This window comes from Eptesicus fuscus, chromosome 22 (genome assembly GCF_027574615.1).
Source record: "Eptesicus fuscus isolate TK198812 chromosome 22, DD_ASM_mEF_20220401, whole genome shotgun sequence".
NCBI classification, from domain to species: Eukaryota; Metazoa; Chordata; class Mammalia; order Chiroptera; family Vespertilionidae; genus Eptesicus; species Eptesicus fuscus.
In genome coordinates, this window is record NC_072494.1 from 15,150,662 (window position 1) to 15,165,093 (window position 14,432).

The 14,432-nt window shown below is 51.8% G+C and overlaps 1 protein-coding gene across 5 annotated transcripts in view; it reads left to right on the plus strand.

Moving 5' to 3' along the window:
- The window catches only part of IL6R (interleukin 6 receptor), a 72,944-nt gene that overhangs the window by 26,704 nt on the left and 31,808 nt on the right, over nucleotides 1-14,432 (plus strand). For 4 of the 5 annotated variants that reach the window (XR_008555073.1, XR_008555072.1, XM_054711386.1 and 1 more), the window contains exons 7-9: nucleotides 4,020-4,069; nucleotides 5,151-5,217; nucleotides 6,424-6,514. Coding sequence is in view for 3 of the 5 variants with exons in the window: in XM_054711386.1 (XP_054567361.1) it covers nucleotides 4,020-4,069; nucleotides 5,151-5,217; nucleotides 6,424-6,514 (208 nt within the window). In the remaining 2 variants the exon portion in view is untranslated. The remainder of the gene's footprint in view (nucleotides 1-4,019; nucleotides 4,070-5,150; nucleotides 5,218-6,423; nucleotides 6,515-14,432) is intronic. The other variant, XM_054711387.1, reaches the window with a different exon arrangement.

Here is a 14,432-nt window from a genome sequence, read left to right on the forward strand (position 1 = left end):
CCAGCCACCCCGAGTCCCGCCCCCCCGTGCCTCCTGGCCAATCACAGGCATAGCGAAGGTACGGTCAATTTGCATATTTGTCTATTATTAGGTAGGATAGTCACCATGCTGTACATTACAGCCCAGAAGTTACTGTGCTCTCTGTTCCTAATTTTGAGAGTTGGGCCAGTTTTTAAACAAATATTACTGTGTTCCGGGCCAGTGTTAGGCGCTTTTAGTGTGTGATCTCGGGTGATCTGTGCAGGAGGAAGCCACCGCCTTGCTTAGAAATGAAGAAACAAGGACTAAAACGAGGTTAAGGGTCTTGACCAAGGTTACACATCTTGCGTGAAGAAGGTCTCTGCCGCCTTTTATATTGAATCTCTGTATTCCAAAACTCAAGCAAGTAAACCCAAACTAATTTTCAAATTAATGGAAAAAAGTTTCTTGTTTTAGAATCGCGTATGGGAAAAAAATCACGCAACTCACACACGGTCTTCTATTAATCTCATTTATTAGAGGACGGTCATTCATTCATCTATATATACAAAAGGCTAATATGCAGAGTGTCCCCGCGGGAGTCCAGGAGTTCAGTCGCTCGCTATGACATGTGTTGACCACCAGGGGGTGGCGCGGAATGAAGGGAGGCCCCGGCCAGCAGCTGGAAGGCCCAGATCGCCGGCCAGGCCTCGGGACCCTGCCCATGCACAAATTTCATGCACCGGGCCTCTAGTTTTATTACAAAGATAACAGTACACAGGGGGCAGTGAATCATAGTTCCTTCCCCTCTTTCACCCAACATTCCAGCGAAGTGAGGCATTAGGACATACAAAATCCGTGAGGAGAAATATAAAGCTCTTTTGTCTAAACCGGAAAGGAATGTGCTCCTCATTGCTAACAACTTCCCACAGCCTTTGTGAGGCTCCGTGTCTTTGTAAAATGGGGGTGATGGTGCCAGCCTCGTGTGACGCTGTGAGGGCGAAATGGGATGATGATGCACCAAATGGGCCATTTGGAACTGGCGTGTAGTTACCCTCAAAATGTTGGTGCTAGGAATATTAGTGGTATTTTATTAGTATGCTATTAGCCTTATTAATCTTATCTCCTTTGAGCCCAAGTTCCTTCATCTGGGAAATGGAAATGATTATTAATAATGATGTAAAAGTTGCTCCACTTTCCGTCTTGGGACAAAATGGTCTGAATTAGGGGCCTCCATGGTCATCTAGGGAGATCTTTAAAAAGTCCTGCTATGTAAGACAGTTTTATTCTGCATTAGAAGACTTTTATTCGTTCTGGTGACATTCCTGGGTTATTTGAAATAATACCAAACTAAAACCCCCACTTTGCCCCTGGGAACCTGAGTCGCCAAAGGTAAAACGCCGTTCTCTGGACCACATGCCATGATGGGGGTCAGAGCTGAGGGTAGAAACTATACAGGTCTCTCTTTCTTCCTAAAACATCTCTCTGGTTTGGGGAGTCTTTAAAAAGCCCTGATGTCTGGATCCTATCCCCAAGATTCTGAGGCCATCGGTCAAGGGTGGAGCCTAAAAGGCCACAGGAAAGGCTGGGCATGGCTGGGTTTGGGAACCACTGGCCTGAATGACCATCCATGGTCAGCCATGTTTTCTAAGTAGTGCTGCCCCATCTCCTGGTGTTTGCTTTCATTCTAGCGCCCTCAGACCCCCCATACCCTCCTTCAGTCACTTTCCGCTGTGAGTCCGTCCTTTGCTGGGCTCGGCTGGGAGGAACACAAAGGAATAAGAACAAGGGTTCTTCCCGTTTATTCTTGGTTGACTTGGGGCTCACTTGCTGTGTGACCTCGGGCAAGTTGCTCTCCCTCTCTGGGCCTCTGTTTCCTCTCTGCACCATGGGAAGGAGGCATGAACATGCTCGGATGTCCCCTCCAGTGGGTGGTGTTCTCTCCGGGGGAGGGCACCCTCTCCTCCACCGCTTACTAGTTATTTTGCTTTCGGCTCAGGGAGGCTGGACATCTTTGTGTAAACCATTTCTCTGGTGTTTTTAACTTCTTGATGGAGAAATGATAAGCTGGAAAGAAAATGCTTTTAAACTTTAGAGCGCTCTACGCATAGCCAGTCCTGTTTCAGTTCCTGGTCCCTCGGGCTCACGCTTGCTGCTGAGCCGGGCCTCAGGTCACACGCGCTCTTTGATTCTTGGCCTCCTGCTGCCCTGGAGGTTTCTGCAGAAACAGTTCCCATGGAGGGGAGGGGCCTCGAGAGGGAGCCCGGGTCCCTGCCGCTTCTCGAGCAAAGTGTACGAAATCCACCCAGGAGGATGAGAACTTGTTGTTTATGTTAAATACTTTAAATATATATATCTATATACCTATATATCTGTATACATATATATAATATATGTATATATGTATATATGTGTGTGTGTGTGTGTGTATGTATATATATATTTCAGAGAGGAAGGGAGAAGGAGAGAGAGAGAAACATCAATGATGAGAGAGAATCATTGACCCACTGCCTCCTGCACGCCCCACAGGGGGGATGGGACTGAGGCATGTGCCCTGACCTCCTGGTTCACAGGTCAGTGCTCAGCCACTGAGCCACGCCCGCTGGGCTGACAAATACTTTGTATTGCGGAAAGGTGCCTAGAAGGAAATGAACATGTTTTTATTTTTAAATTTTATTGAAAATTTCCCAGTTTTATTGAGAAAGAATTGCCACGCGTCGCTGTGTAAGTGCAAGGCAGACAGCGTGATGGTTTGATGGACACACATCGTGACGTGATTGCCACAGTAGGTTTAGCTGACAGCCTTCGTCCCATGTAGGTGCAATAAAAAGAAAAGAAAAAGGAGAAGAGAAAGGAGGGAACACATGTCACCTTGTGACGAGAACTCCCGGGGTTTACTCTCGTAGCGCCGTTCCTGCGTGTCAGAAAAGGAGGGGGCTTCGGAAGGACACAGAGCTCGCCCGCAGTCGGGCCTTTGTCAGGGTTAGCGAGCCGTCGTAACTAACATGGTAACAGTGCTTACCTCTGGTGATGTGTATCCTTCCAGTTTTTTTCTTCCCGTGTGTGACTATATAGTATGGTATATAATGTGATATACAATAAATGATGACATAGATACGTTTCTTTAAAAATTTTGGATCCAACTATTTGGATTTTTGTCTTGCCTTGCATTTTTCATATGACTTTGTAGCACGTCCTCAATATTTGTCTAAAATACTTTTTAAAGCTATCGCAGTAGCCCTGGCCGGGGGGCCCAGTGCGTTGGAGCATCATCTCGTGCACCAGGAGGTGGTGGGTTCGAGTCCCGGTCAGGGAACATACCCAGGTTTTGGGTTTGATCCCCAGTCAGGGCACATGCTGGGAGGCAACCAATGGATGTTTTTCTTTCACAGTGATGTCTCTCTCTCTCTTCTTCCTTCCCTCCCTTCCCCTCTCTGGGATCAATTTTTTTTAAATATATTTTATTGATTTTTTACAGAGAAGAAGAGAGAGGGATAGAGAGTTAGAAACATCGATGAGAGAGAAACATCGATCAGTTGCCTCTTGCACACCCCCTGCTGGGGATGTGCCCGAAACCAAGGTACATGCCCTTGACCGGAATCGAACCTGGGACCCTTGAGTCCGCAGGCCGACGCTCTACCCACTGAGCCAAACCGGTTTCGGCTGGGATCAATTTTTTAAAAAAGCGGTTATAAAATATGGTTACATCGTCATTTATGTAGCTGGACCCTTATGGTTGGGTATTTGGTTAATTCCAACATTGTGCCCTTTTATTTATTTAAAAAACATTAAAAAAAATTGATTTCAGAGAGGAAGGGAGAGTGAGAGAGATAGAAACATCAATGATGAGTCACTGATTGGCTACCTCCTGCACGCCCGGGACTGGGGATAAAGCCGTCACCTCCTGGTTCATAGGTTGCAGCTCAACCGCTGAGTCATGCCGTCTGGGCAACATGATGCCCTTTTAAATAACATTGTGATGAACTTTATTCTGCTCCTGCGGCCCATCAGACAGGACTTCAGGGTCCATGAGTCATTAATAATACTTCTTCTGTCCACAGAACCCACGAGCTTCTCAACCGCGCCCGCGGTGGGGGTGTCCTCCACGAAGGTGAGCTCGTGTTCTTGTCCAAGGGTCAGCACCTGTCGGTTGGTGCTGTGGCTGGCACCAGGCAGAATTTAGTTTAAGTCCCAGCTCTGCCACTTGCTGGCAGTGCGGCTGTGGGCAAACTCTGTGTCCTTTCAAAGGCTCTGTAAGACAGGGCAGGGGCAGTTCTGGATCGGGGCTTTTGTGATCGTAGAGCCGCGTGGGGCTGGCTCACAAAGCTGTCAGCGGACGCTCTTCCACCCTGAGCTTCGGGACACCGCCGGAGGCTTAGCGTGCGACTCCGATTCCGTTCCTCCGAGCCCCTTCCCTGTGGACTCCTGGTGTCATAATGATCTGGAAAGAGGATTACTGCTGAAGCTGCTTAAACAAATCCTAGAGTAATCCAATTTCCCACCCAACGGCCTCTCCTCCGTGGTCCCCAATTCCCAAACGCTAAGCGGGGAGGCCCCAGGCTCCCGGAGCTGGGCAGCACAGAGGCGGAGCCCGGGTCCGGCACCTCACCCGTCAGTGCCGGCCTGTCCAGGACCGGCGGAAGCAGCTCCCGGGTGAAGTCCAGGCCCTTGGGCCAGAGAGCTCCCAGCACAGGGTGTAGGGGCACTGACTGACCGAGAGCCGGCCGAGGAGGCCCCAGGCCCTGAGCCTTGCGTTTGCTGTCTCTCACCGATCCTACGTGGACTGAGATTCGGGGAGGAACACGGACACCCACCTGGGTTAGGAAATCTGCCCACGGCCGCAGAGCGAGGAGTGGTGGACCCAGGATTCTAGTCAGTGATTTTCCTAGTCAGGGGTGGTGCCTGTGCCCTGGGCCAGACCCGTAGGACAGCGTAAGCTCTTGGTGGAGTGGCGGATGGGAAGAAATCCCCACCTTGAGTAGCAAGGTGTAGCTGCAGATAACGCCAACAATCATGCAGATGTTGAGAGTGACAGGTCAGAATTGGAGAGGTACAGGAGATAAAGGAATGGCTTCGGGGGGGCGGGGCAAGGTGGGGGTTGAGGAGGTGCCTGAGCTGGGTCCCGAATGAAGGTGGAATCTGCAGACACGGGCTTCCAGTGAGGAATGTCTTTTATAAAATGTCTTTTACAGGCACCTACTACCAGCAAAGGCGACGACATCTCCTCAAACTACCCCGCAAACACGACCGGCTTCCCAGGTGAGCGCTGATGGTTTTGTGTTTCTGTGGCCCAAGAGGCACCAAAGGCTTGTAACTCTGTAGAAAGTGCTTTCTTTAAAAAAAAATAAAAAAAAATATATATATATATATTATTGATTTTTTACAGAGAGGAAGGGAGAGGGATAGAGAGCTAGAAACATGGATGAGAGAGAAACTTCGATCAGCTGCCTCCTGCACATCCCCCACTGGGGATGTGCCTGCAACCAAGGTACATGCCCTTGACCGGAATCGAACCTGGGACCCTTGAGTCCGCAGGCCGACGCTCTTTCCACTGAGCCAAACCGGTCAGGGCAGGAAGTGCTTTCTTATTTGGAAATGTCGGCAGGGGGCCAGTCTGCTCCTTGGAGAAGACCAATGGCGGAGACATGCTTTTATTGCCTTGCATGTCCACGTTGGATATCGTTAGCGAAGGTATTAAGAGGGGACCACGAGAATGATGGGACAAATCAGCGAACTCTTTCACAGCTGGCACTTACCCAGCTTGGAGTGGCGTCACGGCTCAAAGGAAGTGTCCTCATCTCACCCGAGACCCGAAGGCCAAGGAGGACTGGAGGGAAAGGGGGTGCAGTGACGGTGGGAAAAGTGTTCCGGGGGGAGATGCGAGACCATGTGCGGAGGGGCCGGGGGGGGGGCAGGGGGGGGCGAGGAGAACATGGCACGTGGAAGAGCGAATGAAGGGCCTATGGCTGGGGCTTGACTACCAAGCGGGGAGACAGGCAGAGATGACGCCCCCTGGAGAGCACTGCACCCAAACAGTTGGCTTAAAGCACCTGGGCCTCCCTGGCATCGTCCTCAATGGAGCTGCCATCAGTGAGGTCCCCGAAGCTTTCTGCTGCTGGCCCCCCCATCTGTGCCTACGGGGGCAGGCTGAGCACCCCTAGAAAAGCCACCCTGAAGGGGAGGGGGAGCCTGTGGCTGGCCACAGGGGCTCAGAAGCTCTGACCTTGGGGTGGCCCTCTTGCCAAGTGGCAGGGTCCCGGGGTTTGTCAGACGCTGCTGGGAGTGATTCTTCTGGAGGGGCTTTGGCCAAAACACGGGCAGGCGGCCTGCTGGTGAGCAGAGCTGTGTCCTCCTCCGGGGTGAGGGTCCTTGGAGACTTTTGATAGCACCAGCTGAGTGGTTTATTTTTTTCTCTTCCTTCTGCTCCTCCTCCTCCTCCTCCTCCTCCTCTTTTCCCCGCTGTAGTGCAAGAGTCTCCAGTACCGCTGTACACATTCCTGGTGGCTGGAGGAAGCCTGGCCTTCGGGACGCTCCTCTGCATTGGCGTTGTCCTGAGGTGAGATGGGTCCTGGGGGGTGGCCCTGGGTGTTCGCCTGTTTCTTATCTCGCTAGCTTCGCCTGCGCTGGGACGGTGGCCATGAGCCACAAATGACTCGAGATGTATTTCGGAGGTAGGATCGACAAGATTCGATGGCAGTAGATGAGGAGAAGGAAGGAGACGGAGGAGTCAAGTCTGACCCTCAAGTTTCTGGCAATTGGGCAGATGGGGCGGGGGGGGGGGGGGGGGGTGTCACACATTAAAATGGGAAACGCTGGAGGGAGAACAATGGAGCGAAAAACGACGATGCTAGTTTGGGACCCCTGAGTCTGAGGCGCCTGTGAGAACCCCCAGTGGACATACTTGGCAGACAGTTCCGATCGCTGCTGCGTGCAGGTGGTAGTTGGAGCCATGGCAGAGGAATAAGGCCAGTGGCCGTGCCCTGTGGGTCCCAGGGTTCCGACCTGGGAAAGTGTGGAGGAGGAGGAGTGAGAAGAAAGGGGCCGAGGCGTGGCCGGAGAGGGAGAGGCACCGGGAAAACCTGGTTGTAGAAAAGCTTCAGGCCCTGGGATTGTGAGGTGAACACGACCTCTTCCTCCAGGGCCCCGTACTAAGGCGATTAAGTAGCACGTGAGAACATCAGTATGTACACAGTAATCTCGGGGCCTGGTCAGCCTCCGGGGGACTATTCCATGTCTCAAAACAAGCAAAGCTAGCCCAGCCAGCGTGGCTCAGTGGTTGCGGGTCGACCTATGAACCAGGAGGTCACGGTTCGATTCCCGGTCAGGGCACATACCTGGGTTGTGGACTTGATCCCCAGTGGGGGGGTGGGGGGGGGGCATGCCAGGAGGCAGCTGATTGATGCTTCTCTCATTATTGATATTTCTCTCTCTCCCTTCCTCTCTCTGAAATCAATAAAAATATATTTATTTATTTTATTGATTTTTTACAGAGAGGAAGGGAGAGGGATAGAGAGTCAGAAACATCGATGAGAGAGAAACATCGATCAGCTGCCTCTTGCACACCCCCTACTGGGGATGTGCCCGCAACCAAGGTACATGCCCTTGACCGGAATCGAACCTGGGACCCTTGAGTCTGCAGGCCAACGCTCTATCCACTGAGCCAAACCGGTCAGGGCAATAAGAATATATTTAAAAACAAAACCCAAACACAAGCAAACCTAGAGGGTCACCTGTGAATGCCCAGTGCTAGTGCTCCCCTCTGGCCGTGGTTAGGACACAGGCCGAGTGGGCACCTGGCCGCTGCAGCTCCATGCCCATGCATCCCAGTCTCTCTATTTGGTCATTGGTTTTGTCCTTCCCGCCCAAGCCTGCAGAGCAATCAGCTAACCGTGCTGTCACTGACTGGGCCGTGACGACAGCGTCCAGCGTTCACGGTGTCCCTGCAGGAGCTCACACTCCTGCGTGTGCTGAAGCCCTGCAGGATGCCAGGCTGTGCCCTGACTTTGGATGGAGGTTCATTACAGTGATGACGCGGCGGAGGAGAAGCGTCTCTGTCCTCCTCCCTCTCACCTTGCGTGTAACTTTCGGGAGACTCCAGTTGGTGATTGTGGGAGATGGTGTGTGAGGGGGTCGGGGAAGGAAGGGTAAGACCTTGGCAGAGAGAGCTCACTGGGTCCTCACTGTGACCCTGAACTAGCTGGACCATGAGGCGGTCTGGGCCGGAAGGTTAGCAAGATGGCGACGCAGTGTGTTCCAAGGTTGTTTCCACTTAGATTTTCCAGTGAAGTAGTAAGCACATTTGCCAAAGCCTGTGTGTGCAAAAGCTGAAGCTCCTAATAGGGGAGGTAGCTCCTGGGAGTAGCTGAGAACTCACTGCCTTTTAATTTTGGGCCAGAGAGAGGCCACACCAGCATTCAGGGGCCTTCTACAGTCTTTGAAGGGATTCCTTGCCCTCAGGCACGTATTTCTGTGTTCTGTTTCTATATCATTAGAGCTTTTTCAACAGGCCTTTCTCCTAACCTATCACAGGCCCCATAGAGTAAATATCATGATTCCCACTTGACAGATGAGATTAAAACTGAGAGGAGGAGTGATCACTGCTAGTTAATGGCAAGGCCAAGATTTAAACCCAAAGCGCTTGGTCTTTGGATAGGGCAGTGGTCGGCAAACTGCGGCTCGAGAGCCACATGCGGCCCTTTGGCCCCTTGAGTGTGGCTCTTCCTCAAAATACCACGTGCGCGCCCGCACATACAGTGCGATTGAAACTTCGTGGCCCATGCGCAGAAGTCGGTTTTCGGCCTGGGCGAGTCTAATTTGAAGAAGTGGTTCTAACGCCGCCGAGCCACACTCAAGGGGCCAAAGAGCCGCATGTGGCTCGCGAGCCGCGGTTTGCCGACCACTGGGATAGGGCATTGGAGGTCATTTAGTCAAATTCTTTAATGTTACGGATGAGGAAACAGCCCCAAGAGGTCAGATGACTTGCCTAAGGACAGGGTTTGTTACCAGCAGAGCCAGGACTAGAACCCACGCCCTGAGAGTCCCAGCCAACCACGCCGGCCTGCTGCCCGCTAAGCGGTGGACCCAGTTGGTCCTAGCAGCCCACCTTCGGCTGCATTTACAGGCAGTGCCATCCTGGCGGGCTGTGAATCCCTGACAGTGAGCGTTGGCTTGGGAACTGGCCACAGCGCGCTTCGCGGACTGAGTTCGCTAATGTGCTGACGGAGCTTGCACACCGGCTGGTTGCTACACAACCAGGGTCCCTGGGGGCTCGGTGCCCAGAGCTGGAAACATGTCAGTAATTTATTTCCTAGCCTGGCGAGCTTCCATTCTCGCCCGTGTGAGGCAACCTTATTGAAAAAAAGGCCAGTTACTTCGAGTGATGAAAACCCCTCTGTTCTCCAAGTCCCTCAGGCCAGAGCTGCCAAAGTGGCTGAGCCCCAGGCCACATCACAACAGGCAGGATGTGAGGGGCAGGTGAGGCACATCCTTACAGTCCGTGCGACCATATTCTTCTTTTTAACACATTTGTTTGGCATTTCAAGCAAAGTATCTTCCTAGCTATTTTCCACGAGGATCAGGGATAATTTTTAAAACTTCAAGTGTGCCACCCAGAAGGACGGGCCATCTTCTTCAGTGGATGTCGTGCCTTACCGGGTAGTTCTCCTCACCCTACTCCCTGGGCCCCGCACTTTTCTGTCTTCATTGCATGCCGCGCTGAGCTGGGGAAACGGGATTCTCACAGCAGAGAATTCTCTCTCAGCACATTTATCTAGAACTAGAGGCCCAGTGCACGAAATTCGTGCAAGGGGCTCGGCCCTCGCAGCCCCAGCTACGTCAGCAGACCCTCGCAGGCCCAGCTTCATCCAGAAGGTCATCCAGACGGTTGTTCTGCTGTTCAGCCTAATTAGCATATTAGCTCTTTATTATGTAATGGGCTGACACTGTGAGTGAGGACTTCCTAGGTCAGTGATGGGCAACCTTTTGAGCTTGGTGTGTCAAACTTCGCCAAAAAACTGAGCATAACTTGGGTAGTGTGTCACTTTGAGGAAAAAACATTATTTTGCAAATGTTTCATCCTCAGGAGCAGCAAATGTTTCATCCTCAATGGCTACGCGTGTCAGTGCTGACACGCGTGTCATAGGTTCGCCATCACTGTCCTATGTGTCTATGCCAGTGATTTAGAGAGTTTTGTATTGAATGTCGTCTCATTCCAGTATGTAAAAATCACAGACTCTCTCACCTTCGTGGTGGGGCCAGAGGGACTCTCAGAGCATCCTGGGCCGGGGAAGTGGCTGGGTGCTGTGGGCACCCTCGTGGCCTTGGGGGGTGGGGTCACTTTCTCTCCCTAAGCCTTGGTTTCTTATTTTCTAGAAAGAGGGAGAGTTGTTATGAACATTTAAAAACGTTCGGCTATAGAACCTTTTCTTTAAGCAAACGTCCTGAAGCTCAAAGATGTCCACGAGGTAAAAGGCAGAGGCTGAGGTGCAGGTGGGGTCTGACAGCTTGCCTTTCTTCTCCTCCTCTGCCCCACGCCCTCTCTATCCCCCGGCCCTGCTCAGACCCCTGCCCGGGGCAGAGCCCTGTCAGGCGTGGGCACCCTCAGACTGGCTCTTATTCCAGCCCCTGGGAGCGTAGTGATTTTTAGAAAGTGTCTCATTCACTCCTCAAAACGTTTCAGAAGAAGGAAAGCCCGTTTTTCTCCGTTACCCATTTAGTTGCTGAGGATGGAGACTGCTTTTCGTATTGGTTAAATAACATCAATAGAGATTTTTAAAAGTTGTGATATATGCTTATTTACTAAATACTGGCAATTTGCTAAATATTGACAAACAGAAAGAAGGAAAAAAGTCTACGTTATGCAAAGACAGCCACTATTAAATTTTTTTAAAAATATATTTCATTGATTTTTAACAGAGAGGAAGCGAGCCAGAACAATCGATGAGAGAGAAACATCGATCAGCTGCCTCCTGCACACCCCCCACTGGGGATGTGCCTGCAACCAAGGTACATGCCCTTGACCGGAATCGAACCTGGGACCCTTGAGTCCGCAGGCCGACGCTCTATCCACTGAGCCAAACCGGTTTCGGCTTGAATTTTTTTTTTAGTTCTTTCCTTTTTATTGGAAATACACTCATTATATAGAAATACAATTTGTTTATCCATTAACCACTGTTAATTTTTATTTTATTTTTAAAATGTATATCTTTATTGATTTCAGAGAGGAAGGGAGAGGGAGAGAGAGATAGAAATATCAGTGATGAGAGAGAATCATTGATCAGCTGCCTCCTGCACGCCCCCCGCTGGGGATTGAGCCCGCAACACAGACATGTGCCCTGACCATGAATCAAACCGTGACCTCTTGGTTCCTAGGTTGACGCTCAGGAACCACGGTTAACTTTTTTAATGTAAATGTGCTAGAAGGCTAACAAACAAACAGAAAAGTGCACACGTCATGACTGTACGAGAATTTTCGCAAGGTGAACACACCCATGCAATCAGTACCCCGATCAAGAACACTTCATAGTGAATGAATGTCCTCTGAGTCTTTTTCCTCCGCATAATGTCTTGTTTGGCTTTTCTGTAGCCATGGTTTTTCTGTAACTATAACTCTGGATTCCTGCCTTTTAAATTTAGTATTAATTACAACGTAAGCATTTGCCACATGATTACACATTCCCTGTAAGCCTCGCTTTCTTTAGCTGCCGGCTCCTCCATTAGGGGCATGTTCCCACGTCCACTGACCCAGCCTCCTGCTGGGCATGTGGGTGGTGGCTCTGCTTTGAGGAAAAGCAGGGTGGAACCTCTCTGTGCAGAAAGTGTTCCCCACAGCGAGGTGCTTTCCTTGGGGCACATTCCCAGAAGTGGAATTCCTGGGCCACAGCGTCGGAATACTTTGGAATCCGGAGTGCGATGATTTTGTCCTCCGTCTTCTCAGGCAGGCAGAGCGTTCCATCCGAGGGCCCGGCACAGCTCCAGTGAGATCCTGCTGTGCTCCGTCCTGCCTCGTGCCTGCCTGGCAGAGTCCTCTGGAATATTCTATAGCTTGTTTATTCCATTTGGAAAAAAAGGCTAAGAGCCAGTGCAGATTTGGAGCCAACTATCAAATTATTTATCACAACAAGGCCAGGAATAGCCTGTCTATATAAAGAGAAACCCAAGGAAAATCTCCAAGCCTTGTATTTTTTTAAAAAATAAAAATATTTTTATTGATTTCAGAGAGGAAGGGAGATGGAGAGATAGAAACATCAATGGTGAGAGAAAGAATCATTGGTTGGCTGCTTCCTGCACGCCCCCTCCTGGGGATCGAGCCCCCAACCCAGGCAGGTGCCCTTGGCCGGAATCAAACCTGGGAGCTGTTGTGGGGTCGAACCCTGGAGTCAAAAATAAGACCACCGGAGGCTGCTGATTGATTAAAAAAAGCAGGCGAGGATTTATTGAACTGGCCAGGACGGCCGCGAGGGCACCACACGCAGGTGGCCACCCTCACGACCGCGCCGTCCCAGGTGTAGGCAGCCCTTTCAAAGGTCCAAACCACAAGAATTTCCCTTTGTTCTGAATTCTAAATACATTGGAATGTGGATCTATCTTGCGAAAGCAGGTTGTACAAAAGCAGGACTGAGCAGGGTTAATAATCTCTAAAGGTAGTCAACTCCTGGAGCCCCTGAGTCCGTGGGAATCCATCTCCTGTGGTTCTGGTCCACAGACACAGGAAAATGACCTTTGTGATGTGGGATGGATTAATGAGAGTTTCCAGGTCTCAATCTGGGGGCTGAGGTAGCTACCCTATTGTTTAGGCAAGTAAGTGCGTGCAGAAGCCAGAAGAGCAGGGTTAAAATTTAAACAGCAGTTTTTACCCGAGATGAATGTATGAATGTCCTTAAAGCCTTATTTTATTCCCTACTGGTCTTTTGGGAATGACTCTAAACCTTAGATTCATTACTCAGTTTTTACCTAAGTATGGTTGCTACCATATTTCAGGAACCTTCGGTCTGCAGGCGGATGCTCTATCCACTGAGCCAAACCGGCTTAGGGCTCCAGGCCTTGTCTTTGACTTTGGTTTCCCCTCCTGCCTCCCAGCCCTTCCCCGGGGGAGCCGACCTCGGCGGGCCTGAGGGAGACCACCTTGCTCCCGTGGTGGGGCCGGTCGGCCGGCAGTACGTCACTGAGGGACGACGTGGGGAGCAGGAGGGAGGGGATGGGTTGCCCTGCAGCCTCACAGTCACGGGCCCCTTCAGGAAGGAGACCTGGCTGTGCCTTTGAAGATTGCTATCACCGCCTCGTCTTTCTTCGGGGGCTGTCGGGTGACTTTGCTCAGGGACTGAGCCGTGGCGCGGGGCCCAGAGCGGAGCAGGGCGAGCGAAGCTGTGATCAGAGAGATGCCTATCTCCTTCCTGTTTAACATCCACTTTCCTGTCAGATGAGTCACTTGTGCCCGCGTGGTGCCCACGGCCGAGGCTCTGAGAACTCCCCGGGGGAGTGGGAGTGGGCCCGGCGGTGTACAGAGAGGTGGGGGGGACGGGGGTGTGGGCCGCGGGAGGAACAGGGGGGCTGTTCAGGGAGCAGGGTGGCCCTTTGAGAGCGTGTGTGGAGGTTCTAGCAGGGGGAGCGCAGCTACTCGTGTACCCTTGACCGAAGACCGGTCCTCTCCTCTGGGGGGAAGGTCGTCCTCTTCGACCGAGCGTGCACATGGATCGGTGAGGGAGGAGGGGGACACCCGCCTAGCCAGCCAGATCAGCCGAGTCAACCCTGGCGATCAATGGGGTGACAGAGGTCGCAGCCAGATCGCCCTCACATCAGGGCGGCCCTTTCCTGCTGTGAAATAGCAGCTGCCTGTGACCTGCCTCCTGCCAGCCTTCCTTCCACGGAGCGGCCATTTTCCTTCCCCACTGGAAGAAGGCTCTCTCTGTCTCTCTTTTTAAAAAAAAAAAAAAAAAATTTATTTATTTTTTACGGAGAGGAAGGGAGAGAGAGTTAGAAACATCGATCAGCTGCCTCCTGCACACCTCCTACTGGGGATGTGCCAGCAACCAAGGTACATGCCCTTGACTGGAATCGAACCTGGGACCTTTCAGTCCGCAGGTCGGCACTCTATCCACTGAGCCAGACCGGCCAGGGCTCTCTCTGTCTCTTTTAAGCCCATGGCTGTGGGGCTGCGGATGTGTACCACGGGCAGCCTCTGGAGCAGAGGTTCTCCGTGCCGCAGAGGGACGTTCACGGCCACGTGTGCCTCCGTGGCTCCACCTGTCAGCGTGCAGACAATACAGATCTATTCTCTTGGGGTGTTTTTGGACCCCCCCCCCCCCCCCAGCTCCTCAGAGTGTTGTGTAATGCCTGGTGATAAGAACAGGTGGCGGAATAAGTAGTTAAGTAGTTATCCCTCTTCTGAGCTGGAACCAGGGCGGCCAGGCCAGCGGGGTGGCCAGCTGCCGGTGTTTCTCACTCCGGGGCGTCGCGGGGGCACTAAACGTCTGTGC